Source organism: Agelaius phoeniceus, chromosome 25 (genome assembly GCF_051311805.1).
Source record: "Agelaius phoeniceus isolate bAgePho1 chromosome 25, bAgePho1.hap1, whole genome shotgun sequence".
Lineage (NCBI taxonomy): Eukaryota > Metazoa > Chordata > Aves > Passeriformes > Icteridae > Agelaius > Agelaius phoeniceus.
The window spans coordinates 1,575,240-1,602,157 of record NC_135289.1 but is presented as its reverse complement, the minus strand read 5'-3'; the positions used below and the strand labels follow the sequence as shown (position 1 = coordinate 1,602,157).

The 26,918-nt window shown below is 55.3% G+C and overlaps 3 protein-coding genes across 10 annotated transcripts; all 3 read left to right on the top strand.

Moving 5' to 3' along the window:
* The first annotated feature begins 208 nt into the window (after positions 1-208).
* PPARD (peroxisome proliferator activated receptor delta) lies at positions 209-17,156 on the top strand. 4 transcript variants are annotated; one of them, XM_054648683.2, is made up of 8 exons: positions 220-256; positions 2,685-2,772; positions 11,222-11,450; positions 12,139-12,290; positions 12,966-13,104; positions 13,683-13,885; positions 14,189-14,639; positions 15,039-17,156. In XM_054648683.2, the coding sequence occupies exons 3-8, from the start codon at positions 11,321-11,323 to the stop codon at positions 15,284-15,286; spliced, it is 1,323 nt and encodes a 440-aa protein (XP_054504658.1). In that variant the 5' UTR covers positions 220-256; positions 2,685-2,772; positions 11,222-11,320; the 3' UTR covers positions 15,287-17,156. The 4 variants fall into 4 exon arrangements, with proteins under 4 accessions (XP_077046644.1, XP_054504658.1, XP_077046643.1 ...); XM_077190528.1 differs by having other exon boundaries at positions 14,186-14,639; XM_077190529.1 differs by lacking the exon at positions 2,685-2,772 and having other exon boundaries at positions 209-256; positions 14,186-14,639.
* A 31-nt stretch (positions 17,157-17,187) lies between these two features.
* On the top strand, positions 17,188-20,559 carry LOC129130233 (uncharacterized). Its single transcript, XM_077190531.1, has 8 exons — positions 17,188-18,104; positions 18,585-18,704; positions 18,803-19,089; positions 19,296-19,387; positions 19,493-19,713; positions 19,939-20,049; positions 20,140-20,263; positions 20,337-20,559. The coding sequence occupies exons 1-8, from the start codon at positions 18,034-18,036 to the stop codon at positions 20,490-20,492; spliced, it is 1,182 nt and encodes a 393-aa protein (XP_077046646.1). The 5' UTR covers positions 17,188-18,033; the 3' UTR covers positions 20,493-20,559.
* A 452-nt stretch (positions 20,560-21,011) lies between these two features.
* FANCE (FA complementation group E) lies at positions 21,012-26,918 on the top strand. Of its 5 annotated transcripts, XM_054648844.2 has the most exons (12): positions 21,012-21,075; positions 21,902-22,151; positions 22,600-23,212; positions 23,295-23,339; positions 23,606-23,683; positions 23,763-23,906; positions 23,986-24,109; positions 24,606-24,681; positions 24,794-24,860; positions 24,956-25,081; positions 25,188-25,282; positions 25,434-26,918. In XM_054648844.2, exons 2-12 carry the CDS (start codon positions 21,928-21,930, stop codon positions 25,435-25,437), a joined length of 1,596 nt encoding a protein of 531 aa, XP_054504819.2. In that variant the 5' UTR covers positions 21,012-21,075; positions 21,902-21,927; the 3' UTR covers positions 25,438-26,918. The 5 variants fall into 5 exon arrangements, with proteins under 5 accessions (XP_054504819.2, XP_077046674.1, XP_077046675.1 ...); XM_077190559.1 differs by lacking the exon at positions 21,012-21,075 and having other exon boundaries at positions 21,840-22,151; positions 23,790-23,906; XM_077190560.1 differs by lacking the exon at positions 21,012-21,075 and having other exon boundaries at positions 21,841-22,151; positions 23,624-23,683; positions 23,790-23,906.

Genomic DNA, 26,918 nt, shown 5'->3' with positions numbered 1-26,918 from the left:
CCTACATTTCCCATGAGGCCCCGCTCCCGCCGCGGGGCGCAGTGCGGGCGGCTCCCGGCAGGGGGCGGTACGGCGCGGAGGGGGCGGGGCCGTTGCCGTGGTGACGCGGGCGCGAGGCCCCCCGGCGGCGGCGGCGATTGGCCGCGGGAGCGCGCGGGGTGCGGTGGCGTCAGGGCGTGCGCGGTGACGCGCGGGGCCGGGGGTGACGGGGAAAGGGGCGGGGGGGGGCGGCTGCACAAGCGGGGCCGTGCGCGAGGTGAGTGTGAGGGACGCGGGGGACCGCGGTGTGAGGGGGCTGAGGGACTGAGGGGGGCTGAGGGGGTGTAAGGGTCTGGGGGGTGACAGGGTTGGGCCTGCGGGTATGAGGGACAGGGCTCGGTGCAAAGGGGACGTGGGTGTGGAGAGCTGCGGCGTGAGGGGCATCGGTGACTTTAGGCTGTAGTTCCTGGAAATCAGGCGGGACTGAGGAGGGTACATGGCCCACACGAGAGGAGGGTTAGGGGGACTGTGCCTGCCTGCTTTGCCAGGGTGGGGTGGTGGAGGGTGCCAGGCACTGCAGGAGTCTGGGGCTGGAAGGAGGAGAAGCAAGGATGGACCTTGAGCAGAGCATCTGGTGAGGGGCTGCTCCAGGAGAAGGATCTGAGAGTCCTTTCTCATCCCTCATTTCTGCCCATTCCACTCCCCCCTGCCCTGGGATCCCAGATGAAGGACATGCGTGTGGGAAGGAATCAGATGTGCTGTAGGGTCTGGGCAATGCTCATCACGGTGATGCAGAGGGGTCTGAGCAGTGGCTGCCCCATGAATCAGTCCCAGGGCTGGTTGCAGTGTTGGTCTCTAAAACAGTGCCCTGTGGGTTGAGGCAGCCCATGTCCTGTTTCTTGTTTCTGCTTTACTCTCCTCCTGCCCTCTCCCATGCAAGTCCCTCATTGCCTTCAGCAGAGTATCCTCTTCTGTACAAACATGCTCCAGGCTGAGGTGGGAGTTTTCCCGATGACTTGCCATGTGTCAGCCAGGGACAGCAGAGGAAGCATCCAGGTGGGATGTGCTGGCAGGTTCTCTCCATGCCCTGCTGAGCTGGTGCAAATGTTGCCTTGTGTGCAGTGTGATGGGCACGCCCTGGCATTTAGCAGTGAATGGGACAAGGTGAGCCAGGCATTTAGTTTTAATTCTCAGATCTCTGGCAGCAGCAGCAGCAGAGCACTCTGGTCTGCAATGAGAGAGAGCTCAGGGTGTGATTTGTGTGATTCAGCCCTCCTTGACAGTGTCAAGGCTAATGCTGTGTTACTGAATGGGGCTGAGCTTTATTGCTGATGGAGGAGAAAGCCACCTCCTGATGTGCCAGTGGGGCTGGAATGACTTCAGTGTTGTTTTTTGTCAGAGAGATTAAAGAGAAACTTTGTCAGGATTGTTTAGGAAAAACTGTCTTCCATACTGGAGGAGAAGGGCTGAAAACCCCCCTCTGGTGTGAAAGTGAAGCTCCTGAGGGCAGTTCTGTGGCTGGTGCTGGATCCACACTTGGCACAGCTCTGTGCTGTCCTCAGCCCCCACCTCTAAACAAGAGCAATCACTGCCTTCAAGAGGATGTGGCTTTGACATCACTGATTGGGAAATTCTGATGTGATTGATGCTTCAGTGCCAGGGGCTCCGCACAGATTTTTGGTCTCGCACTTGTGCCCTCCTCTTGATCCTGTAGGGAACACCCTCTACACTCAGGCCACATTCACCCTTTGAGGCAGGGGGTTCATCTTCTTTTTCCATCTCTCCTGGGCAGCTGCAGTTTCCATGTCAGACCTGGAAGGATGTGCTGCACTGGGGGCTCACTCTCAGCACAGCACTCGCAGGTTGCTGCCTGGCCTGGTAGGGGCTGGTGATGCTGGTTTGTTGCTGGTTTGTTGCTGGTTTGTTGCTGGTCCTCAGCTGCCTCACAGGTTGTCCCATGCCAAGGGCAGCAATACAAAATGGGGCTTTTCATTGGAGTGGGAGGAGCAGCTAAGCCTGGGTAATGTCAAGGAGGGTATGCGGGTGCAAATAGCATCATGTTCACAGCATCTTTGTTTAATGTTTTAGTCCAGTTAGTCTGCATAACTGTCTAAAAATAGGACATATTTCCTCTAAGTCCTCTAGTTCAAAGCCTCATAAGCCATTTTTTTTTCAGCATTAGTCTCTTCCTTCTCTTTTGAGTCTGAAATTCATACAAGGCAAAGTTATCAGGAAAACCAAGAAGAGTGAATGAACTCTGTTGAATCCTTAAGTTTCAGCCACCCAAGAGGAAGTTCATTAAAGTTGCAGGAACTTTCTGGCAGCCTCTTGAAGGTGGAGTAAGCAAGCTGGGTAAACAAGCAGCCTTGTGGCCACCATAGACCTTTTTGCTAGCATCAACTTTGTGCATTGTTATAAGAGCTCAGGGTCATCAGCCTCTGGCTGCAGGTGCCTTGAGGCAAAGGTGACATCCATGGTGAGGGGATGGGGACACCCCAGGGTTTGCTCTCCCTCCTGGTCTTGGGGCAGATGCTGCCTGTGGCAGCGGCTCCCTGCAGTCACCCTGGCCCAGGGTTTCAGCGTGCAAAAGAGGCAGTGTGTGTTTAAATTTCAGAGCTGCTGCTGGACCCAGCCCAGCGCTCCCAGCAGCATAAATATCTGGCCTTCAGCACAGCCGTGGCAACTTGCTGTGTGTCCTCCTGCAGATTGCTCCAGGTCCTGGTGTCCGTGCTGACATGGTGACCGAGCGGTGGCTGTCAGCGGCAGGCGGACAGGGACAGCTGCTCTGCAGAGGTAACCCTTCCCCTTTGCATGCAGGCCTCCCACCCAGGCACTCAGCAGCGTTTCTGAAAACTTGGGCTAGGGAAGAGCAGCTTGTTTCCAGCAAGTTTGCCTTTGTCCGTGAGCTTAAACTTTCTTAAATTTAATTTTAACTTTAAAGTCGGTGCCTTATTTTTGTTCGGTTTCTGAATATGATCTTATGGATTACTTTAGGAATACACTGTGAGGACTAATCCTGTTCTCCTCAGCTGGCTCTTGCTGTCAAGGCATAGTGTCATAACATTTCATTATTTCACTGATGTTTATGATGGAAATTGGCTGTTGCAGATGAGGGAGGGCACACGAGATCCGGAGCTGCACGTGGGTCACCAATCACCCAACGGTCCCACACACGACCCGGTGCTGGTGCTGTCGGTGTGGGACAAAGCTGAGCAGGCCGTGGCAGAGGCAGGACAGGGGTTTGGAGGAGGTGGTCAGCAGGCCATGGGCAGGGACTGTCCTGCCTGCAGACCTCTGGAGCGGTTCCTGGAATCAGCGGTGCTGTGGCTGTCTGCATGTGGCTGTGGGTGTGTGTTTGCCTCAACACAGCTCCGAGGTGTTGAGCTGTTGTGGGTTCTGTGTCAGATTGGCGCAATGGTTACGCCATCTCTGTTCTGGTATTCAAGACACAGACTTCCAAGGATCTTCACAGCGTGTGGAGAGGATTTTATAATGAGCCCCGTGAGGCTTTGCTGATCAGAAGAGCATTGTTGCACAGAATTCCTTTCTGGTGTTGATGGGCTCTGTCTTTCTTGTGTGAAGCCTTTTGAAAAATATGTATTTTTGTACAGTACATCTTGTTGCCTTTTGGGGAGTATTTCGTCCGTGGCTATTGAATTATGGACTGGAAATCTGCAAATGTTCTTGGAGACTGAAGGATTGGCACAACAAGAGACTCTTGGGCTCCTCTGAACAACAGAACCTGACATACAAATGATGTTTTAATTGGGTGAGATGATGTTACAGTGCTTATGCCTGAAAGGTTATTTGCTGTCAGAGCCCAGCCTGGCTTGCCCTGACAATGACATTTTGGATGTCAGGGGTTTTGTGGTTTGTACTGACTCTTTTGCTTAGGGCAGGAACAATCTGATAACTACAATTTCATCAGGCTGCATTGCTGCTTCTCATCAGGTGCTGCAGAGTAATCTCTGCTTTTTCCAGAAGTCTCTCTGTTCAGGGATGCACTGCTGCAGTAATTTTGGATACTCTGGGAAAATCTGGACAAGCAGAAATTATTTGGATAGTGAGGACAAGTAAGATTTTTCTGTAGAACTAGTTTTATTTTTTTGTTAATTATTCTGAAGTCTGCTTGCCTTGGCAGAATGCCTGGGAAATTGCTTTCCCAAAGCAGGGTTTAGAGTGGAATGATTGATGCCAGTACGAATCCTTTTGGTCAAGGAGATTGTGAAGTGCATCTTCCCCAAAATATGTTTTGGGATGACATTCACTGGAGCCCTGCCTGACTGCAGGAAGGGTTCAGAGCAGAACTGACTCGAGATGTATCTTAGTTTCATTATGACTTCTTGAAATGCTTTAATATTCACTGTTTCAGTCGTAGTGTCTGGAAAATGTCTGTGTTCTCCAAGGCTTAGCCAAGAGCTTGTGAACATCTGGGATCGTTTTGGTCAGGTCTGTTTGGCTTTGAAAGGGCTCTGAAATGCCTGTGTATGTTGGGGTGCTTTCCTGGGGACCTCACAGACAGGCTCTGCTCAAAGTTTGGGGTTTTGGGGAGTGGTTTGCAGGGGAATCCTGACCATGGAGGAGGAAGTGGCGGGATGAAAGCACAGCACAAGTGTTTGTTCTGGTGCTGGGTCAAGGCAGAACCCACCTCTGGGGCTGGGGCATAGGCACAGCCTGGTCACCCCCAAGGTATCCAAGCTGGTGCCATCAGGCTGCATTTCCTGACTTGCCCTGGTCTGGGAGCTGGAACTTGAAATAGCAAAAACCAGAACATGCATGTTCAACCCTTAACAGATATGTGGGTTGGAGACAGGGAATGGTTTTGGTGATTTGAAAGGGCAGATGAGCAGATAGGGAAGCATTTCTTTGATGGGCTGTTAAGACAGACTTTACTGCGAAACACATGCCTATCTCATTAGGACAGGCTTTGTCAGGCCTTTCCTGGCAGGGGTTGTGTGAGATGGCTTCAAAATAAGCAATGCTTTGTGCACTCATCTTGTTGATGGGAACCTAAGCTCAAATCCCTGTCCTGCCTGACTTGTTACAAGTGTTTTTCAGTGGAACTCTTGATTTCATCATATTGCCATCTGGGATATTTCTGCAAATGTCCAAATCAGCTTTTCACCTTCAAATTGTTTATATGGGTTCTGCTGGAGATGTTGGCTCTTGAAAGCTGTTAACCCCACGAGGGCTGATGGTCAGAGACCCACATCTCTGAAAACACCCATGGGTTCTCCTGTCCATGGGGTAGAACTCGTGTTGTGGAACTTAGGGACATGGGGATCTCTGGAAAAGGGTTGTTGGTGAGCATGAACTTGAGGAGCCTGCTGAGCTGCCAGCAGCTGGCTGTGTCAGGAAGCAGTAGCTGATGCTGGCTGTGAGCTCTGTGGCTCACCCTGTACCCCCAAGACTGTGCCAAAGGCACGAGGATGTTATGAAAGGTGCGAATGCTTTGCTCAAGCATTTTGTTTTCTGGGGGCCGAGGCAGAAATCCAAATGGTCAGAGCACTCTGTGAGTCTTGGCAGGATCACACTGACACCGTGGCTGCTCCTTTCCCTGCTGAAAAGGCTGGGGAATCTCTGTTGTCCAGGCAGCTATTGCTATGTGAATGTGGCCAAAAATAGCAAGGAAACAGCATTCCCACCTCATTCCCTGAGAGGGTGTTGTACTAGTTTGTGTGGAAAAGCGATTCTGGTGTTCTCTGGAGGTTTTCTTGGGGGGATGTGTGCAGTCAGACTGGGACCCCTCTGTTTTCCTGCTCTGTGGCTGAAGGGGAGCTGCAGCAGACACAGCAATCTGCTCCGTTTGTCCCGCTGCGCATGTTCCTGGCCCTGCTGAATCATCCAGCTTGGGCCTGGGCACAATTGCTCTCTGTCAGCTGTGTCCTGGGAGCAGAGCAGCATGCCTGGTGCCCAGGGTATTTTGCTAAAGTCTACAAAACCAAGTAGCACTTCTCTGCGAGTCCAAGTGTAAACATAACAAAACTTACAGGCTGATGGATTTATTTTTTTCCTGGTTAATCCATGGGGTCTAAAATCTATTGCTGCAAAGAGGAGGAGGCTTGCTGTTGGTTTTGTGGGCATCTTTGTGCGTCTGGGAGCACTGGTAACATAGCACTAAAACCTAGGGGCCTGCTGGATGTTTGGCTCCAGACAGAGGCTGCATGCATGTGTGTGATCCTGAGTGACTCATCGGCCCACTGCTGCTTTTCTGCCCCCCTTGCTTTTCTGAGGAGCTGATTGCCCCTTCCAAAGCATGGATGGCACTTGCTGGTGTCCCAGTGACCCTGAGACTTTGAGGAAATCTAAGCTGGGTGCTGGTGTGTGCAGCACTGCCAAACTTGGCCTCGCTGGCCGCCAGCAGTGCTCCCGTTCACAGCCACAGCTTGTTCCACTCGCCCTTTCCTGGAGCTCCATTTCAGTGCTGCTCTGAGTCTGCAGCACCCTGTGCCCACTGTTTGCCTTGGGAAGTGGTGTTGCTGTTTCTGTGAGCTCCTCCCTCACCAGCCCTGTTCTATAATTACTGATGTTCTTGAAACCAGATCCTTCCACGTGTCCTGCTCAGGTTTGGGAGGACAAGGGGTCCCTAAGCAAACTGACTGCCTTGGAGTACAGCCAAGAGGACTTCAGCAGTTTGGGAACACGTCATCTTACAGTGCCTTATTGAGTTCTGAGCCTCCAACCTCCTCACCTCGGGGATGCTGAAGGGAAGGGGAATATATCCCACCCAGCCAGGTTTGCAGTGTGATCCCAAAGCATTGCCACAGTTTCACAGCCACCTCTGCTGTGCCCTGGGTTGTGGGGAGATGATCCTCTCTCTTTGCCAGACTTAATGATCTTCTCAAATAGCAGTACTTCTGTGCCATTTCAAGCACTGAGAAGTCCCAGTGGTGTCACCTTTCCAGTACCTGCTTGTTTCCTGGCTGCTGTCCTTGTTCCAGTGGGTCAGACCCACGTGCCCCTCCTGGCCATAGATACTTTGGCTGTCCTGAGTTGACCACTAAACCCAAATACCAGTCAGCACTTGGCAGAATGAGATGTGCCAGTTTACTTCCTGAAAGTCATCCTGGAATGCCTTGTACAGGAATGTACAACAGGAGAAGATGGTCACGAGCAGTGCAGGGAGCTGATCTGGGGCTGGGCAGGCCAGACCTGCGAGTGTGACTGCTAACAGGTGTCAAAATCTGTAATGCAGGAATAAACAATGACACTTGGCACTGATCTATTGCTCTGCACTTCCAAAACATGCTGTCTCCATGAGCTAATGCAGCCAGAGAATGATCAGGAAGGAAGCATTGTAAAAATCCTGGGTTTGTTTCTTTGTGGTGGGTTTTGGTTTTGGTTGGGGCTTTTTTTTTTTTATGATCAAGGAAATGGAGGTAGGGAACCTGACCAGATTTGCTGAAGGTCATGGAGCAGCACTTCCATTAAGAGCTAAGAGCTGTGCAGCTTTTCCCTGCCTGCCCTGCTGCTGCCCATCAGCCACAGAGCCTGATGAGGGCAGGGAGTCCCTCTGCTGGGAAGCTGTTCAGGGATGATTCCTCTGTCTTCCCATCTCTGCCATCTCAACATTTTGGAGCACATCCCACGCATGCTTGCTGCTGGAGCCAGGGATGGCTGCAACTCCTGGAGAAGAGCAGCCTGGCAGACCCTGCTTTGTGCATGGCTGAGAGTTCAGTGCCCAAAATCTGCTCTTTTTTCTGTGTCTGCAACACCTGTTAGAGTCTGGACAAAGCCAGCAGCAAGTTCCTTTTGGAGCAAAATGTCATGACCTGGTTTTGGGGACAGCATCAATCATGCTACAAAAAGAGAAGAATCCAGCAAGTTTTGTAACCTTTTTAATGGGCTGGGGTTATTTCCCCCCTCAGTGCCCAGGAAGTGGGTGAGTTAAAACATGCAATAGATGTGTGATTCATTTTGGCAAGCCAGGCTGCTCCAGGCAGCTGAGGGAATCTCCTGCACCCTGTGCCACAAGTCCTGGAGTAATTAGCAGCAGCTAATGGTCATGGCAGCTCTGGCAGCACCCCTGTGCTCAGTGAGCCCAGCTCACTCTTGGGGAAGCACAGGGGGTCCACACTGAGCAGCCTTGGAGAGAGAATCACAGGACTGGGCTCTGGGGCATGGTGCAGCATCTAAGCAGATGCTTCAAGGGGAAAAATCTGTCCCAGAATGTCCATCCAGGTGAGTGCTGTGTGGGAGGGCTCTTCCTTGCTAGCTGTAGTAGTTTATTTTTGTGTGTTGCCTGCCTTGAGGCCAAGACTTTGAGTAAGGAAGGAAACACTCAGCTACTAAGTGCTGCTGAGATCTCATTGGCTAATTTGGGGATATGCTGATCTTCCAGGAGCAAACATAAACATGTTTTCAGCGTTCCTCTCGCCTGTTTTGTACTCTCAGTTACCTTTCCTGTATTGCAGCATCTGCTTAGCTCTTATTTGGCTTTTATTAGTAATAGCTGACGTGTAGGAGGAGGAACAGAAACTGGTACTTGATCAGCAGATCTTGGAAGCAGTGACACAACCTGAGGAAGTCTCCAAAAGGTGGTCAACCAGCAGCAATCACATCTCCTTTATGGATTCAGGTCAGTTTTTGACTGTGGATTCAAAATGTGCTGCACATCACAGTGCTGATTTCTCAACTCACCCCTTCTGTTTCTTTTGGCTGTGAATTTGGTGAACTTTCTTGTCCAGAGGAATAAACACAAGCGAGGAGCACTCCCACGTTTTATTGGTTTCCTTCTGCCATTCTTCATGACCTCTTTGATAGTACAGTTGTCTTGAACAACTGCTTTGGGCAGATCAACTCTGTGACTTGACTCTTGGGAGGTTTGGACCTTTCTTTGGTGCTTTGCATGGAAACTCTGAGCTTGGCTCCAAGGTTTATGTGCTAATCAGCAGGATTGGCTGCCAGGGGAACTGCCAGGCCACAGGGGCACAAGCTGTTGGTTGATGATCTAGAGGCTTGGATCTTGGTCAGCTCTGGAGAAGCTCTACCTTCTTGCAGGGAATCCACACTGAAGATTTATCTCCTTTTAACTTCTATTCCTGTTTTTTTCCTCTCCTGGTTGTGCCACGTCTCTCTCCCTGTTCCCACTGATGGTTTAGCTTGGCATAGATGCCATCTTCTAGGAAAGACAAACCTGTTGCCCAAGCTGTTTGCAGCCAGCAGGCATCAGCCCAAGCCCAGAGCCAGCAAACAAACCCTCCCTGCACCAGCTGCAGAGGAAGCTGCTGGCTCAGCCAGGGTTACCAAAGCTCCATGGAACAGGCATTGAGGCAAGGGCACAGCAAGTCATGAGATGCTTGTGCAGACATCTGGGGCTAAGCAGAGAGCTCTGTCTGCAGTGGGTTTAAAGCAAGGGGCTTGTGCTGGGTGCCAGGGACAAGGGGAATCTAATGAGCTGCTTGTTAAGCTGCTGCAGGATGGATTTTCCACTGTAGACAAGCTTCTCCTGCCACGAGCTTCCCCCACTAACTGCTCTTCCAGGCAAAAGTGTTTCCCTGATGTTGGTGTGATCATTTATATATAACCCTGAAAGCAGTGAAGTTCATTACCCTCCATCTCCAGTGAATAAGTTTTCCTGCCTGTCTGCCATGTCCCACCGTGTGGGATGTGTGAGCAGAGGCCAAGGATAACACAGCCCTTCAATGGTCCCTCAGTGCTCATGTGGAGGCACAGGGAGGGAGCAGCCCCTGCTGCTGCTGCTGCCAAGGAGCACAGGGCAGTGTGCTCACTGGTGCCACTAGTGTACCTCACCTGGAAACAAAGCCACCTGTCCTGCACTCTGAGTTCCCAGTGTGGAGGGAAAAAATAAAGCTCCCTCAGCCACAGGAGACCCAGGTTCTGGTACAGCACCAGCTCCAGGGGTGACTTGTGTTCTGGCTTTGTGACGTGTTTGTGTTCAGCCTCCCACCTGCAGGTTTTGTTCTCTCCCTGAGCTGCTTCCTTGCTCTTTCAGGGAGCTCTGACCTTGATGTCTTTCCAGCAATCCAAGGAGCTGGCTGCAGCTCAAGTTTGAAGCTGCCAGGTGTGAGGGTCTGCTGTGGGAGGGCAAACAAATCCAGGGAGTCCTGGTCACTGCTGCCCTTGCCCAGCAAGCCCTGAGTTGTGTTGTGGGCTTGGGCACGGGGCACAGACCATCCCAGAGCTTGGGGCTGCCCTTATACAAGGCCCCTGCAATATCCTGTGTTAGTTTAATTTGGGTCTGCAAATCGAAGCTCTCTTCGTTGAACCTGGATTTCAGTGACTTTCCTGATGGGTATTTCTCCACTTAAAAATAACTCTCTTAAGGAAGTGGATGGAACTTTATATAAGATGTGCTTGAGATGTTAATTATTCAAGAAGAGTCAGTTTAGGGATCAAGATCCAGCATGGCTGGGAGGGAGGTGGGAACTGCTCTGCCATAGCCACGGTACCGGTGCTGCATCGTTTGGATGGCTGGAGGTTTTTGTGGGCTCTTTGGGATGGAGTAAGGCAAACAAGGAGAGGAAGTGTGTGGGGGAGGATGGGGCCGTTCCTCCCACAGGAAACCCGGGATTAAGACACTGGTTGGATTGTGTGGCTGTTGGGATTGCACTGCTGGACCCCGTGGCTGAGCACGGCCCGGCAGCTGCGCAGAGCAACAGCAACACGTTCAGCCCAGCTCTTGGCAGAGGAGCCAAGTGAAAACAAACACAAAGGCTGCAACTGGCAGCACTCTGACGGGAAGGAGTGCGAGTGCAGGGCTGACAGGAAGCCATCAGTCTTGCAGATGGCTTGCATGGGCCAGGGACTTTTAGCCACTGCCTGCTGCTGCACTGAGCCCTGCTCCCCCAGTATCTTCGACCCACGGGCACAGTGTGCCCTGATCAGCTGCTGCTCCCAATCCAGGCTCTGCCATGGCTGGGCAGGGACAGAGGGTGAAGCCAGCCCTACTTTGATCCTTCTGGAGCTGTTGGCTGTGGGGGACATTGTCTGGGGCAGCATGGCTGCTATGGGGCTTGTAAGCTGGGGACCCCTGGTCCCTGGGTTATCTGGGCTGGTTTGTGGTCTGCTGGGCTTTAAAAACAATTCTTTGAGCTTTTGCTTCCTTGAATCCTACAGAATATTTATTCCACAGTGCAGAGGGATCTTTAAATGTGCCCTGCTCTGCATGTCTCACTGGCCAAGGAGCCAGCCCAGAGCAGGAGTGGTGTGCTTGGTGACACTGCCCTGCTGCTGAGCTGCTCCCTGCAGGCACTCAGTGGCCTCTCTCCATGTCCTGCAGGCTAGCAGGAACAGCCTGGTGGGGTCCATCTTGGATAGACGCGGATGATGCCAGAGCTATGACAGGGATTGCAGTCTTGGCACTGAGGGGTGATCAATTATGGAACAACTACAGGAGGAAGTACCTGAGGTCAAGGAAGAGGAAGAGGAAGAGGCAGTGATGGTAGCAAGTGGAGCCTCAGACCCAACTGGAGGACCAGACAGCTCGCTGCCTTCGAGCAGCTACACAGGTGAGTGGAGCCACAGGAGCTCATCCTGTGGAGCATCCAGGTGTCCACAGCCCCCAGGCAGCATGCCCAGCTGCAAGGGTAGAGGATCTGTCCCTGAATGGAGTTCAGCTGAACCGAACATTTCACATTTATTTGTGAAATAATGCTCCAAGTTATGGAGAGGCTTACTTCTTCCTCTGAGATCACTGCATGTCCATTGGCAATGGGTTTTGGAGTGGAAATTAAAAGGACAGGTAACATTGTGCTTCAGAGCAAGGGGCCTCCCAGGGTGCTTGGGAATGCTTCCTTGGACACTTTTTGGGATCCTCAGAGCAAAGTGATTGTAGGAGGTGGGAGAGAAGGTTTGTGGATGCAGAAGAGACTCCTCCAGAGCCCTTGATGTTCCAGCTGGGATATCCTGTGCCAGCAGCTGGCCAACAAGGGATTATAAAATCTGCTGGTTGGGGTTTCATTGCCAGGACATGAATGCCAGAGGGAAGAAAGGAGCATTGATGTGGAGTCTGAGCTGCTGGGGCATTCTTGGCTCTGTTGATGGCATTTGCCTGCAGCCAGTGCCAGATTCCAGATGTGATACAGGGGCAGGCAGGACAGGGCCAGAAATCAGCCCCACAGCTGGATGAGCTGGCCACACCAGGAGCTGGGCCTGTGGCTGTGACATGGAAGGACATGTCCCTGTGTGTGTTTGCAGACCTGTCACAGAGCTCCTCTCCCTCGCTGTCGGACCAGCTGCAGATGGGCTGCGAGGAGGCGGCGCTGGGAGCGCTGAACGTGGAGTGCAGGGTCTGTGGGGACAAAGCCTCGGGCTTCCACTACGGCGTGCATGCCTGTGAGGGCTGCAAGGTGAGTCCCAGGGACAGCTGGGTCCAGCAGCACCAAGCAGGGGTTAGATCCCAGCAACTGGGCTGCCTCCTCACACAAGATTTGCAGCAAAACAGGGATTCGGGATTGATTGTAAAAAACTCAGCCTGTCTAGAAAGGGGCAAGTATCAGCAGGCAGCAAATGCGGCCCTGGGAAGAGGGCTGAGACCTGTATGGCCCAAACCTTGCCTTGTCATGCTTTGTTGTGTAAGGCAAATCCATCTGTCCCCATAGGGACCCTGAGTTTATTTTTAAAAATAGTTTGTGTTCTGCAGATCAGCAGTGAGCTGTGTGTTTATCTCCCTGGGATCACTGGCTGCAGCTTGGATGTTCCTCTGGAATTCTTTCCCCTGCAGCAGATCCAGCAGGGTTGTGTTAGCAGCCCAGATCCTGCCAGACATTCCTGCAGGCTGGGGTTGGCCATGGCTGGTTCCTCCATCCCCCTCTGTGGGCTGCAGGCACAGTCACAGCACCAGGCATGGGGTGCCCCCACACCTCTTCCTCTGCAGCTCCTTTCTGCCACCACATGACCTTTCCTTGGCATAGACCCCCAGAGAGACCCAGGGCTCCCCCTCCTGAGCCTCCCTGCAGCTCCTGGGGATAACAAACCAGCCTGGTGCCAGACTCCATGTCCCCCTGCTCCCTCCCTGCCTGCAGGGTTTCTTCCGCCGGACGATCCGCATGAAGCTGGAGTACGAGAAGTGTGAGAGGAGCTGCAAGATTCAGAAGAAGAACAGAAACAAGTGCCAGTACTGCCGCTTCCAGAAATGCCTCTCTCTGGGCATGTCACACAATGGTGAGTGTCACTGCTGCCCACAGGCCTGGCCAGCTGGGTGACACAGGGCCAGCTGCCCTCCTGTGAAGGGTGCCCATGGCCTGCTGTGCTTCAGCCCATGGCTCTTCTTGCCAGGGGATCATTCAAACCCAGTGCTTCAAGCATTTGATTCCTCTTCCCCTTTTTCTATATGAGAAGGGGCTATTCATTCCCCCCATGCAGTGCAGCTGCTGGCACGCGGCTGTCCCTTATGGACTGGCCCTGAGGGAACTGGACACACAAATTGTTTTTCTGTGCTAGGACTTTTACACTTCAGGTGTAAGAATCTCAGACCCAGACAGGCAAAGGTGTTTATGTGGGAAGCAGGGTTTGAGCAAGAGCTGGAGGATTGGGATGGGAGTCTGGAGTGAGGAAGCAGCAGTGGCTGTTTCATGAAGGTGTTAGTGCTGGAAGAACTGCAGCTGGAGAAGCATTGTGTTGTGCAGCTGCAGGTGTTCTCCAGCAGACCTGTCTGTCTGCAGTGGCAGAACAAGCTGCTGCCTCTCTGGATGCATCTCCTGGGGGCCCCCTGCTATCCTGACCCCAGTTTTGCCCCCCAGCAATCCGCTTTGGGCGCATGCCAGAGGCAGAGAAGAGGAAGCTGGTGGCAGGGCTGACAGCGAGCGAGATCGGCTGCCAGAACCCACAGGTGGCTGACCTGAAAGCTTTCTCCAAGCACATCTACAACGCCTACCTGAAGAATTTCAACATGACCAAAAAGAAGGCAAGAGGTATCCTGACCGGCAAGGCCAGCAGCACCCCAGTAAGTTCCCTCCCAGGACAGGTGGGGTTGGCCATGGCCAGCACGGGGGACTGTTCTCTGGGAGATGCTGCCATAGCTGTTCCCATGCAGCCAGGTGGGCTCTGCATGTCCTGCCCCTTGCTGGGAAAAACCCCACTGCTCTGCACACCTGTGCTGTGGTGGGTGGGTGCAGATTACCTGGGCACTGTCAGCCCCAGAGGCAGGGCACAGCACAGGGACAGACAGACAAACATGACTGTCCTGAGCAGAGCTGGCACCTCGAGTCCCCGCAGCAGACTCCTAACTTGCTTCTTGTTCAAGCAGCCTTTTGTGATCCATGACATGGACACCTTGTGGCAGGCAGAGAAGGGGCTGGTGTGGAAGCAGCTGGTGAACGGCATCCCCCCCTACAAGGAGATCGGGGTGCACGTCTTCTACCGCTGCCAGTGCACCACGGTGGAGACCGTGCGGGAGCTCACCGAGTTCGCCAAGAGCATCCCCAGCTTCGTCGGCCTCTACCTGAACGACCAAGTGACTCTGCTCAAGTACGGGGTGCACGAGGCCATCTTTGCCATGCTGGCCTCCATCATGAACAAGGACGGGCTGCTGGTGGCCAACGGGAACGGCTTTGTGACCCGCGAGTTCCTGCGCAGCCTGCGCAAGCCCTTCAGTGAGATCATGGAGCCCAAATTTGAGTTTGCTGTGAAGTTCAACGCGCTGGAGCTGGATGACAGTGACCTGTCCCTGTTTGTGGCTGCCATCATCCTGTGTGGAGGTGAGCGGGTGCCCTCGGCCGTGCCAGGGTCAGGAAGAGAGTTCTCCCTGCTTAGAGGTGGTTCAGAGGGGGCTAGGGGAGTGAGCTGCAGCTGGGTTTGAGGTCAGCCTGGGATGTCTCAGGGGCATGAGAGAAGAACTGAACACTTCCAAAACCAAAGCTTCTCTGTGGAGGTGATACCTGGCAAGCTTGGACCAACAGCAAGGAATGTAGAAGTGACATCTCCTTCTCATGTGCTGCTGTGGACACATTGTCCAAGGGCACACTTCTCCCCTTTCTAGCTGATGAGGTTGGAGTCATGGTGGGTGGGTTACAGTCCCTGGCTCCCTCTCCCCAGGAGCAGAGTGTACTGTGGAGGGCTGCACCATGACCCTGCAGCTCCCTGCTTCCTCTCCACAGACCGCCCTGGCCTGATGAACGTGAAGCAGGTGGAGGAGATCCAAGACAACATCCTGAGAGCGCTGGAGTTCCACCTGCAGTCCAACCACCCGGATGCCCAGTACCTCTTCCCCAAGCTGCTGCAGAAGATGGCTGACCTGCGACAGCTGGTGACAGAGCACGCCCAGCTGGTGCAGAAGATCAAGAAGACAGAGACAGAGACATCTCTGCACCCACTTCTGCAGGAGATCTACAAGGACATGTACTAAGGACTGTTATTTATGAGAATGAAGCCATGGATTCCCATCAAGACTCTTTGTACAGAAACAAAGAAAACTCTTCCCAGTGTCTTCCATTTCTCCTACTGGAAACTCTTTTCTACGTGACCCTGACGTACGGTACATAGGGCAAGATGCCATCAGGATTTGCAGGTGCCTCCTGCTCGGCCAGGGCTTCCGTTAACACACACTAACAAATCTGCAAAGCTGCTGTTCCCCTTCTGTGGCCCAGCTCTGGCTGCCCAGTTTACATGGCTCAGGCAGCTAGGTCACTGTGGGTGGGGAGCCCTGGTCCTTAGGAGGGCCAAGGGGGTGCAGGAGCCAGCAGGGCTGACAGCAGCACTTAGGGTGTGTCTGTATTCTCTTGTTCATTTGCACTCCAAGGACGTGGTCCTGAGCCATGAAGTCTGGGACAGTGTGATGAAAGGATGTTCCTCTCTTTCCCAAAGAAAAGCTCTGGAGTATTTGAACACATGTAGGGCTGTCCCAGGGGAGACTCTCAGCTGCAGCCCCCCCTGTTCTCTTCAGTGTGTTCCTGTCTCCCAGTGGGACTGTGGGAACTCTGCCTTCCTGGGTGCTGCGTGGGAGCCTTTGCTCCTGGCACCCTTGTTCCATAGGGAACCTGTCCCTGGGCACCTCAGTAGGAGAGAGGCTGGGATGGGGAAGTAGCAGGGAAAGGATTTGACTCCTTAAAATTCACCTTCAGAGCAGAGGCACAGAATCCGTGGCTTCCACAGGCTGCTCTGCACAGACCTGAGTTACAAAAAAGGTGTGTGGAGGGTCAGAGGCCTTGAGCTGGTCAGGGTTTGGTGTCCTGCCTCAGTTTCCCCTCTGTGAAAGGGACCTGGATTGTCACATGCTGCCTGCTCCGAGCAGGAGCACAAGGATCTGTTAGTGCATTGGTTGCAGAGAGCTTTGCAGCTGTAAATGCCAAGGATTTATAACCAGGGAGGGGGTGGTTGGGATGCTCACAATGAGCTGGAGCTTCCCAGTGAGCGTGGCTGTGGCAGGGAAGCTGCCAGTCCACCTCTGCCACTGTTCCCAAGAGTGGGAACAGCTCCAGGCCTGGAGGTCTGCCTGATCCCAGCACCACTCTGGGATTTTACCTCACAACTTCCCACAGCTGTAGTGAAACACCACGGTGCTGCCTGGGCCAGGCCAGGCCCCTGGGGTGGGGGCTGTGTCCCTTGGGCTTTGGGCAGGGGGAGGATGGACCTGGGAAGGGCTCAGTTTCCCTTTCAGGATAATGAAAGTGACCCTTCCCTGTCTGCAGCTCCTTCCCTGTGTCCTGAGCAGCCTTATTAAAATACTGATATTCCCTAGGAGGGGTTGTGGGAGCAAATTATTCGGTTTTATTTTACTTTCCTCCTCTTCAGGGTAGCAGATTTCCCTGGTGCAATAATTCCTTTAAAACCCAAAGGGGAAGAGCACTGGGCTTTCCCTCCCCATCACAGGGCTGGCCGGTCCCAAACCTCCCCCTGCTGCCACACTCCTCAGTTTGCCGTGCCTCAGTTTCCCTGCCCAGCCCTCCCGTCCCTACCTCGCAGGGGTGTTGGGAATCACCGTTTCTGAAGCACTTTGAAGCCCTCTGGGGGAAGGCACTGGAGACATGCATGTGCTGGTTGGAGCCTGGGATTTGTCGTTCCCAAAGTCCCGGTGCTGTCCCCACCCCGGTGGCAATGCAGGACTCGTGCCCATCACCTGGGAAACTTTTTGCTCTTCCTTCCTCGACAGTATAACAACCCTCAAACTGAAATGTATATTTTTGCTAGAAGTACAAACCTCCAAGTGTTTTTAATAATATAAATAGTGTCTACAAACTGACTTGACTTTAAATAAATCTGAACTAAATATTTAAGAACCTTTTAGCATCCAGCCTGTCTTTGTGGGCTCTCTCTCAGCACCTGGGTGCAGCTGTCCGTGGGAGACTTTCCAGCAGAAATTTGTGATGGGATTTGCTGTGATTTCCAGGGATTTGCTGTGATTCCCGAGGCTCTGTAATTCTCAGATCTCGTACCTGCTGTGATTTTCTTGCCTGCAAACCTAAAGCAGCAGAAAGAGCCCGTCCTAAGCAGGAGCCCAGCCTCAGCTGGAGGATTTGCGCCCCAAATGCTGGGGGTGGAGCTGGAAATGAGCTGAAAACACCGCGACGGGGGGAATAATGAGCTCCAGGGCAGTGAAGTGCTGGCAATCTGGCTGTCCTTGGCTGTGCTAAAACACCTGAGAATCTGCTCAGGAGGAGCTGGAGACCCCCCAGGCTCCCCTGTGCTTGGCTTGAGTGCTCTGGGGGAAGCTGTTCCACTGCTCCTGCCTCTCCCATGCAGCTGGGGGCACTGGGAGCCGTGGTGCTGCTGGGCAGGGGTCCCAGGAGACCTGGCTGGAGACCCTCCCTGTGTGGTTACCCCAACAGGCAGCATTACCTTATCCAGCCGTTCCCAGTGTGATGGGGGAGAGAACTGAGAAGTGAAATCCACAGGCTGAGTTAAAGACAGGGCTGAAAAGGAAGGGGGAATAGTAACGGTAAAAGAATTAGAATACACAGAATTTAGTGCTGCAGGCTCCTCGCTGCGAAGTCCTTGACTGAGTGTAAACAGTGCTCGGCGGCGGCTGCTATCAACTAGCCCGGGCTTGTCCTCCGCCCCAAACACGTGTCCCCGGCTATTGGGGGAGAACGATCCCAGCCGGACCCATAAATAGCGCTGGGAGGCGGCCTAGCCCCGTTCACTGCTGGGCAAGAGATGGAGGTGGGCTCGATGATGGCATCTGGGCTGTTAAGGACCGAGGCGAGCTCTCTGAGACCCCCGTGCAGGTAAAGGCTTCAGGAAGGGGTGGTCGGGAGCAGCTTTTGGGGGAGACAGGCTCGAGATGGGGCCCCTCGCTGTGGGGGTAGGGATGGCCTCGATCCCCCTCCCCATTTCCCCATCCCCTCCGGAGCTGGGGGTGGGCGGCAGCACTCCAGCCATGCTCCCGCTCCTGCCAGCCCCCAGCCAAGGGCTCCCACCCTTCTCCGTGCCCCAGCCCTCGGTACCGCTGCTCCCCCAGCCCCCAGGAGAGCCCCCAGTCCCTGTCCTGGGCCTCCTTTGCTCGGCAATTAGCAGGAGATTAGGCTGGATGGGGCTGGGAGGACCCCCTGACTCTGCCCTTGGCGAGGGCTCCCAGACACCAGCCAGGGGGGCTTCCAAAATCTGTCCCCAACATATTTTTGGGGGCAAAGCTGGTACCGGGGGGGGGCTCTAGGGCAGGGCTGGAGCAGCGTTGAGCCCATCCACACTGCTCCCCTGGCTAACAGGAATTTTGCCCGTGGATCCTGCCGGTGGGGCCAGAGCTGCCGCTTCTCACACGACAGAGAGTCAGCCCAGGTCTGCAGGTACTTCCAGCGTGGGTTCTGCCGTTATGGAGAGCAGTGCAGGTAAGGAAGGGCTGTGATGCCATGAGGGTGGGCTGGGAGCCTGGAGGAGCTCTGCTGAACTGATGGGACCCTCTGCATCTGTCCCTGGGCTCCTCCAGCTACCAGCACATGCAGGAGGAGCCAGCGCCAGTAGGAACCCAATTTGGTCTGAGGCCTCACTGCCACTGTGGCCAGGAGCCTGGCACTGAGCCCACAGCCGTGGACCAGGACCAGAGGGGAGCCCAGTGCACCACGGCCTGCAGCATGACATGTGTGGCCTTCAAGTTGCCCAAAGTGGAGGTAGAAGTGGAAGAGAAAGACAAGAAGAACATCCCAGCAGTTGGTTACATCCCCCGTGGGGCCATCAGTGGAGAATTTGTCCCCACAAAAGCTCGGGGTGCCTCAGGTAGGTGCTGGGCTGCCCAGGGGACCAGTGACACTGGGGTGGCCATGGTGAAGTAGCCTGTGCATGTTTCTGCCTATGACCAAGCCTGGGTCAGGCTGGGCTCTGGAGAGCTCTGCAGTGCCAGGACTGTCACTGCTGAAGCTGCACACTCTGAGCAGCCCACCCAGGTCTCTGAGCTTTTCCCCTCTAAGATTCTCCTCCTGCAGGCTTCCAGCCACAAGGGCCAGCACTGGAGCCAGACTCCTCTGACCCCAAAGAGGCAGTTTTGGAGACGGCAGCACAGGCTGACCCTGCAAAGGTGGGTTTGGGGTCTCCTGTGACCAGGTACTCCCTGTCACCCTGTGCTGCTCCCCGAGGCCAGGGCAGAGCCAGGGGGTTCCACGCTGTGCTGGTCTGCTTGCAGGTCCCTGCAGAGCCAGGTGCTGAGGCAGCCCTGGTCACCCCTGCAGTGCTGAGAGCCCGGAGCGAGGCTGTGGTGTGCGGCATCTGCATGGACAGGGTGTACGAGAAGGCGCTGCCCGAGGAGCGGCTCTTCGGGATCCTCCCGAACTGCAGCCACGCCTACTGCCTGGGCTGCATCCGCAGGTGGCGGCGCAGCCGGGCCTTCCAGAGCGCTGTCATAAAGTGAGTGGCCATGGGCACATGGCAGGGTGGTCACCATTCCCCCTTCTGTGCCCTGAAATTCTTCCTTGGGTCCGGCGATGTGGCTTTGGGATTGGAGTGGTTTTGCTTTGAGAACAGGCGCTTCGGGGTGGTGATGGGTATGGGGGTGCTGGGTGAGGCCAGGGTGGGTGCTGAGCCCCTGCTCCCTTCTTGGGACACCCAACTGCACCCATCACCCTCATCCAGGGCCTGCCCAGAGTGCCGGATCCCCTCCAGCTACTACATCCCCCACAAATACTGGATCTCAGATGTGGCTGAGAAGGAGAAGCTCATCAGAGCCTTCAAGGCACGGACAGGGTGAGTGCATGGCACTGCTGCGGGTGGCAGGGCTGTGGGCTCAGTGCTGCTCTGAGAGCTACACTCACAACTATGCTTGGCATCCCACAGGAAAATCAGGTGCAAATTCTTCCTGCGTGGCTACTGCCCTTTCAGATCAGAGTGCATCTACCTGCACGAGCTGCCTGCCAGCTGGCTGCGGCGGCACAGGCAGCGCCAGCTGAGGATGCCCACGGTAGGTGGGGTGGCACATCCCGGGGCTGGGCTGGGCACTGGGAGCGTGCCTCATCCTCCCCCCTCTGCTGCAGGTGTTCATCCCTTCTTCCTCGGAGAGCTCTGACGAGGAGGATGAGGAGCTCTGCACGCTCGAGTGGGCTCTCACCCTGGCCATGCTGGAGACAGAATTTCCCCACTCGATTTATGGCCGTGAGATGCTTCTCATTGACTTCAGCGATTCCGACTGAGTCGTGGGGGGACCACGCTGGGCCTGGGTGCTGCTTTGACTCCTGCCATTGTTTCGGGGTGGCTCCAGCCGCGGGGGTGCTGCAGGGATGGGGTGGGATGGGGAAGAGTCTGTCTGGCATTGATGGGTGCACCGGGGGAGACTCAGGGCACAGCCCCCCTGCTCTTGCCCTGGTGCCCACTCTGCGCCCGTGGCAGACCCACGGGTGGGGTGGGCTGGGTGCTTGCAGGCAGCGGGGGGGTCTGACATCCACGGGGGGGGACCGGGCAGCAAGGGGGGCACTGTTTTAAACTCTTTTTAGCCAAATCCGGGAATAACGAAATAAAACGGGTTGTGTAACGCTACGCTTCCGGGTGCCTGTGACCTGTGGGCTGCGGGATCCACCCTCGGGGGCGAGTGGGGGGAGGCGGTGTTTGGGTTGGAATTTAAGGGATATTTGCATAATGAGCTCGTTTGCGCGCGGTCCGGCTGCGATGCCGGGGCGGGGCCCGCGAGCAGCGGGCGGAGCGCGGCGGGGACGGGGGAACAGCGGCGGGTGAGTGTGCGGGGCCAGCCCTGAGTGAGTGTGCCCGGGACAGCCGCGGGTGGGTGTGCGGGGCCTGCCCCGAGTGTGCCCGGGCCTGCCCCGAGTGTGCCCGGCACTGACCGAGGCGGTGCTCGAGGCCCGGGGGAGCCGCACCGGCAGCGCCCCCGGGAGGGGAGGGATCGGCCTTGGGCTGGGGGTGCGTGCGGGGCTGCCAGCCAAGGGGTGATGGAGGGCACGGAGGGACTCCCGGTGCTCTCCCGCATCCTCGGCTGGGGAGAGGTAAAGGCAGCTGCCCGGGTTGATGCCGGGGCGGGCGCCGAGCATGGACAGGCAAGTCCTGATCGTCCCGTGCCTCCCGAGTGGGACCCGTGTCCGGTCAAGCTAGGGTCAACTATGTGATAAGGATGTGCTTGGTGTGCCATTGGGAGTTAAGATACTTTCTTGTACGTATAGGCTCAGTAGGAGTACGAAAACATAGGCGTGGATTATTGCTACCGCTACTTCTAGAATAGTTATTAAGAAGAGCACTAGTAAGGTTAGGAGTGAGACCGCTGATATTGTGGAGAACAAGGCTGTTGTAGCTGTAGAGATGAGCTGGATGAGGAGGTGGCTTGCTGTGAGTTTGGCTGTTAGGGGCACACCCAGTGCTAATGGGAGAATTAGTAGGGTTGTTTTGATGGGCAGGGATTAACGGGGTGGGGGTGCCTTCTGGTAGGAGGTGTGACCCGTGTGTGGCTGTTCCCTTTGTTTGTCGTCCGTTGTCCGGCTGTCCCCCGTGTCCGGCTGTCCCCGTGTGTGTGCCCCGTGTCCGGTGTCCCCGTGTGTGTGACCGTGTCCGGTGTCCCCGTGTGTGTGACCGTCTCCGGTGTCCCCGTGTCCCGCAGGCGGCTGTGCAGCCCCGGCCGCAGCGATGGAGCCGCGGTGCCCGCCCTGGCTGCCGCGGTGTCCCCGGCCGTGCCGCCTCCTGCTGCGCTCCCTGTGCTCCGGCCCCGCGGGGGCCATGGCCGCGCTGCGGGCGCTGCAGCGGAGCCGGCCCCGGGACGGAGCGGGGCTGGCGTTCCCCTGGCCGGCTCTCACCGCAGCCCTGTGCGCCGAGGAGCCCTCGCTGGAGGGGCCAGAGGACGCCCTGGCTGTGTGAGTTGGATACGTTTCTAAAACTCGGTGTTTTGCGGGAGTTTTGGGCGTCAGGTGCACGATTTTGGGCGTCAGGTGCACAACCTACAACTAATAGCAACCCAAACTGCCACTGCCCCCCATTCCGGCCTAATCAAAGCCTGCTTAGGATCATTCGCCCTATCCATTCTCATCATCCTCATATCCACATGCAGAAACAACCAATGGCCCTCAATCTTCATAAAAATCCACAGAAACAACCAATGGCCCTCGATCCTTGTAAAAATCCACTTTCCTGGTCCATACATGAAGCTGATATCATAGCAGTGACCCACTGGTGTCCCAGCTCGTGTCTGCAAAAGCATCAGGTGCCTCCTCTTGCTCCCTGGTGCTGTGGGACTCTGCTCCACGGGGTGGGTTGGGCTCAGGACAGGGGATTTGCTCTGACCACTCACCTCTCCTTTTCCAGCAAGCCACGGCTGCTGCTGCTGCCCGTTTTGTGCCAGAGGAACCTCTTCTCCCTGCTCCTGGTGGTGCAGGATGCGGTGCCACGGGACTGCCTTCACCAGCTGCTCCAGGCCTTGGAGCAGCATTCCCGTGTGGATCCCTGGGTGCAGGCCCTGGGGGATCTGCTCCAGCAGGGACCAAGGGCACAGGAGAGCTCCCCACATCCCACTGCCCTTTCTGCTGCGTGCCAGCAGCAGCTTAGGGGCCTGTGCCAGAAAATTGCCCAGAAGAAACCAGAGGGACAAAGAAAATTGAGCTGGTGCTTCAGCAAGCAGGCTGGTGCCCCTGACTCTGTGCCTGAAGGTGGGAAATGTAAAGAAGTGTCTGAGGAGAGCCTGGAGTTGGACAATGAGAGAGAGGGGAAGAGGTTGTTGCTGGAGGAGGTGGCATTTGAGCCCCAGGAATGTGGAGATGTGGCAGAGGTGGAAGAGGAGGTGCCTGAGGAGCCTTCAGGGGACACATCTGCTCAGAGCGCAGATAAGGCTGCTCAGGACAGCTCCCAGCAGGATGCAGCTGGAGAGCCCAGGAGGATTTCCCAGACAGAGCTGGCAGCAGAGGTCCAGTCCTTTGTCCAGGTACTGGGTAGGGTTTGCTGTCCCCTCCCAGCCAGGGAGCCTTTACTGCCTGATTCCCATTCCTTCATCTCATTTCCCTCAGGTGCATGGACAGGGGCTGAAAATGCTGCTGCTGCAGGAGTCCAGTGTAAGTGGTGGCTTCTGTCCCTCTCCTGGAGCTGATGCTCTATACAGGCTGGTGCCAGGGCCTCGGGAGGGGTGGAAAAGGAGCTGGATTTCACAGATGGGGATAAAAAGCCCTGTTGGCACCTCCTCAGGGCTTGGGATACCAACACCTGCCTGCACCTTGCAGGTGTGAGGGGCTGCCTGTGGGCTCAGCCCTGACAGACACAGGGGAAGGGAGAAGCCCTGGAGCTGTATTTTGTATTCTGGTTTCTTTGGTGCTTTACTCAGGACAGTGTTTCTCTCCAGCACTCCGAGCTGCACACCCCTTCCAAGCTGAGCATCCTGAACACCTGCACCCCCAGCCAGGTGAGCCCCAGCACCCCTGCTGCAGCTGCTGCAGGGTCCTGCTGCTGTCCCTAATGCCCCATGCCCTGTGCCACCCCAGCTCGAGGGGCTGTGCTCCTTCCTGCAGCTCTCCACGTGCCCAGAGCCCTCCCTGGTGCGTTTCTGCAGCTGGCTGCTGCCTCTGAGCCCTGCCCTCAGCCACACCAGCGCAGCCATCCTGGCACAGCAGCTCTTCCTCAGGCGGGTACGTGTCATGGCAGCGGAGGTTCCTGCTCCCCATTCCCCTCTCCACTGTCCCCAGCTCCTGCCTTTTGTGTCCCCAGGTCCTGGCCCTCACCCAGCCGCCTTCCCGACACCTCATGGCTGCCCTGACTTCGTTTTGCTCCAAGTATTCCCATCCCCTGTGCCGTGTGCTGGTGGCTGCAGTGCTGCAGGGGCCAGGGGAAGGTGTGCAGGGCTGCTGGGAGCTGTGGCTGTTTGTGGGTGGCATTTGTCACATGTTAGGAACCATGGATGCCTGGGGTTGGTTTTTTCTGGGCAGGTGAACACTTGGGGGTTGGGATGGGAGATGGGTTTACAGATGAAGTGGGAGGGCTGGCTAGGCTGGCTTCTGGCTTATTTTTTCCCAAAGGACAGTTCCCATCCCTCCATGATTGGGGGTTCCTGGCAGCTCCTAATGCTCAGGGCAGAGCTCCCCTTGTGCTGCTGTGAGGAGAGGGGGAACCCCTGCCACAGTGTCCCCTTTTCCCAGAGACTGGAGCTGTTTAAACCCTTGCTGCAGCTGGGCAAAGGAAGCAGGATTATCCTCAGCAGCAGGAGGAGGCACTGGGTGGTTTCTGTCTGTCCTGACTGGCACATACACCTGTGAAGAGGTGCCAGGAAGGGCCAGGCACCTCCCCATGGATTTGGCAGCCTCTGGAGGCTCTCCCTTGCTGCTTTGCAGGTGCTGAGCAGACCAAGCTGCTGTGTGAGCTGGTGGAGGAGTGCCTGGAGCCCCACTCTGTGCAGCTGGTGCTGAGGTGAGTGAGGGGTCACAGGGCTGGCAGCTCTGCTTTGGCCTCACTGTCCAGCCTGCCTGGGGGCACCAGCCAGGCCACAGAGCAGCACCTTTCCTCTTCACTGTCCTTGCAGCCAAGTCCTGGAGGTGCCTTTGTCAGAGAAGCTCCTGCCAGTGCTGCAGGCCGTGCTGGGGCGGCAGGTGAGGAGCCCCCCTTGTCCCACGGGTGTCCTTGGTGACTCCAGCAGTGCTGGAGCAAGGACCCATTCTCTTACCTGCCCCTGGGCCTTTTCCAGGAGGTGCTGCCCCCTGAGCTCCTGGATCTGCTGGTCCTGACTCTGTGCCAGCAGGCTCCAGCCTTTGCCACGTCCCTGAACTTTGCCAGGCTGGTGACAGCCGTGCTCACGGTGTACCAGAGCCAGGTGAGCCCAGCCAGGGCTGCTCCTGCAGCTGCTGGGGCCCAGCCAAGAGCTCTCAGGTGAGCTCCTGGCAGGGCAGGGCCCTGAGCTGGTGCTGCCTCCACCCCAGGTCAGCCCAGCTCACAGGAGCAGCCTGGCTGCTGTCCTGGACCGGAGCACTGCAGTGCTGAAGAAATCCCTGCAGGCTGTGCTGGAAGGGGCCAGGTGAGTGGGGACAGGTCCCTGTCATGGCAGCCTCTGCACCCTGGGCTGCCCCAGGGTGTGGAAGCAGAAGGTGCCACCCCTGCCATGCCAGAGCTGTGCAGAGCTGGGTATGGCAGTGACTTTCCTCATCCTGATTTTTGTCTTTCCTCAGGTGATCACCCAAAGGAATCGTGAGGGGGCAGCTTCCTGGTGTGCACGAGCTCTGTGCATGTTCCTCCCCAACAGCCAGGCAGTGGTGCAGGCTGGGCTGCTGCTTTGTGTATCTGATCTGCTGGGATTTACAGGTCTCTGGGTGCAGGAGAGCAGCATTTAACTGAATTCCAGCTGAATTTAGCTGGAAAATTTTAGTGTTCTGCTTTAAAGCCACCTTTCTTTCCTGTTTGCCTGGCCTGTGAGGGGCCCTGCTGTGTGTGACACATTTCTGGTGATGATGACACTGCTTGTGGCCCTAATAGTGCTTGTGTGGCATGACTCTGCTCAAAGTTCTGTCCTGTATTGTTGAAAGTACCCACTGGAAACCTCATCCAGGCACCTTCTGGTCTGAGAACTGGGAAGAAAAGGTTGGGACAGAGAACTCAGGCAGGTAGAGCTGGGGTTTCAATGGAGGTTTTGAAGCATTGCATATTTCAGGAACTATTTAAAAATCCATAAACGTCTACAAAGGGAGAAGGAGAATTAGAATATGCATGTGTGACTGCTCCAGGTTTGCTCAGTAATGTTCAGATCCCAGCCAGAGGAAGGAAAGTCTGAAGCATTAGGTGACACTCTTAAGGCTGAGAGCCAGGTTTCTTTACATAAGAATCTCTTAAGCTATTTTAGGTGGCAGTGGACTGATGAGGCTTCAAAATCCACATTAGCTGGAGGATGGAAACCTCCAGGGAGCCAGATTGTTGATGTGTTTGCATTCCACTGAGTTAGTGGCTGAGTAAAGTGGAGCTATTGTAGGGCTGCCCAAAACATGACATAAATAGAAATTGTGCCATGATCATCAAAGGTCTAAGCCTGCTCTTCTGGCTTTATTCGGCAGCAGGCTCTGATCTTTGCAGTTTCCCTGCAGAGCTTCTACCAAGTGACCTCAGTGTCATTGTCCCCAGTGCTCTGCCTGGCTGTGGCTGTTGGTCACATGGAGGTGACCACTGCCTTGTGGCAAGAGCCTTCTTGGCCCTGGTTTTGCCTTTGCCTAGTGACAAACAACCCAAAAGCTCTGTACTGCAGGGTGAACTCTCTCCTCCTTGCTGTGACACCTGGGCTGGCAGGGATGACACAGTGACCTCGGCCAGCCCATGCTGCCTGTGCCATCATCACCTGGCACTGACGTGTTTGATGAAAACCCTTTTGCTGGGATTTTTCTCCTGAGAAGCCTCAGAACAGCAATGGAACCAATAACGACCTGCTGGCTGTGGAGTGTGGGCTGGAGATGGTTTAGCAACAGCGGCATCTTGGACTGGTCTCCTGTGCATTGTTTCTACTTGATGACCAATCATGGTCCAGCTATGTCAGGGCTGTGAGCAGTCCCAGGTTTTTATTATTCATTCCTTTCCAGCTTTCTGATGTCTCCTTGCTCTTTTAGTATAGTTCTAATATCCCATTTTCTTTTAATATAATAGCGATAATAAAATAATAAATCAGGCTTCTA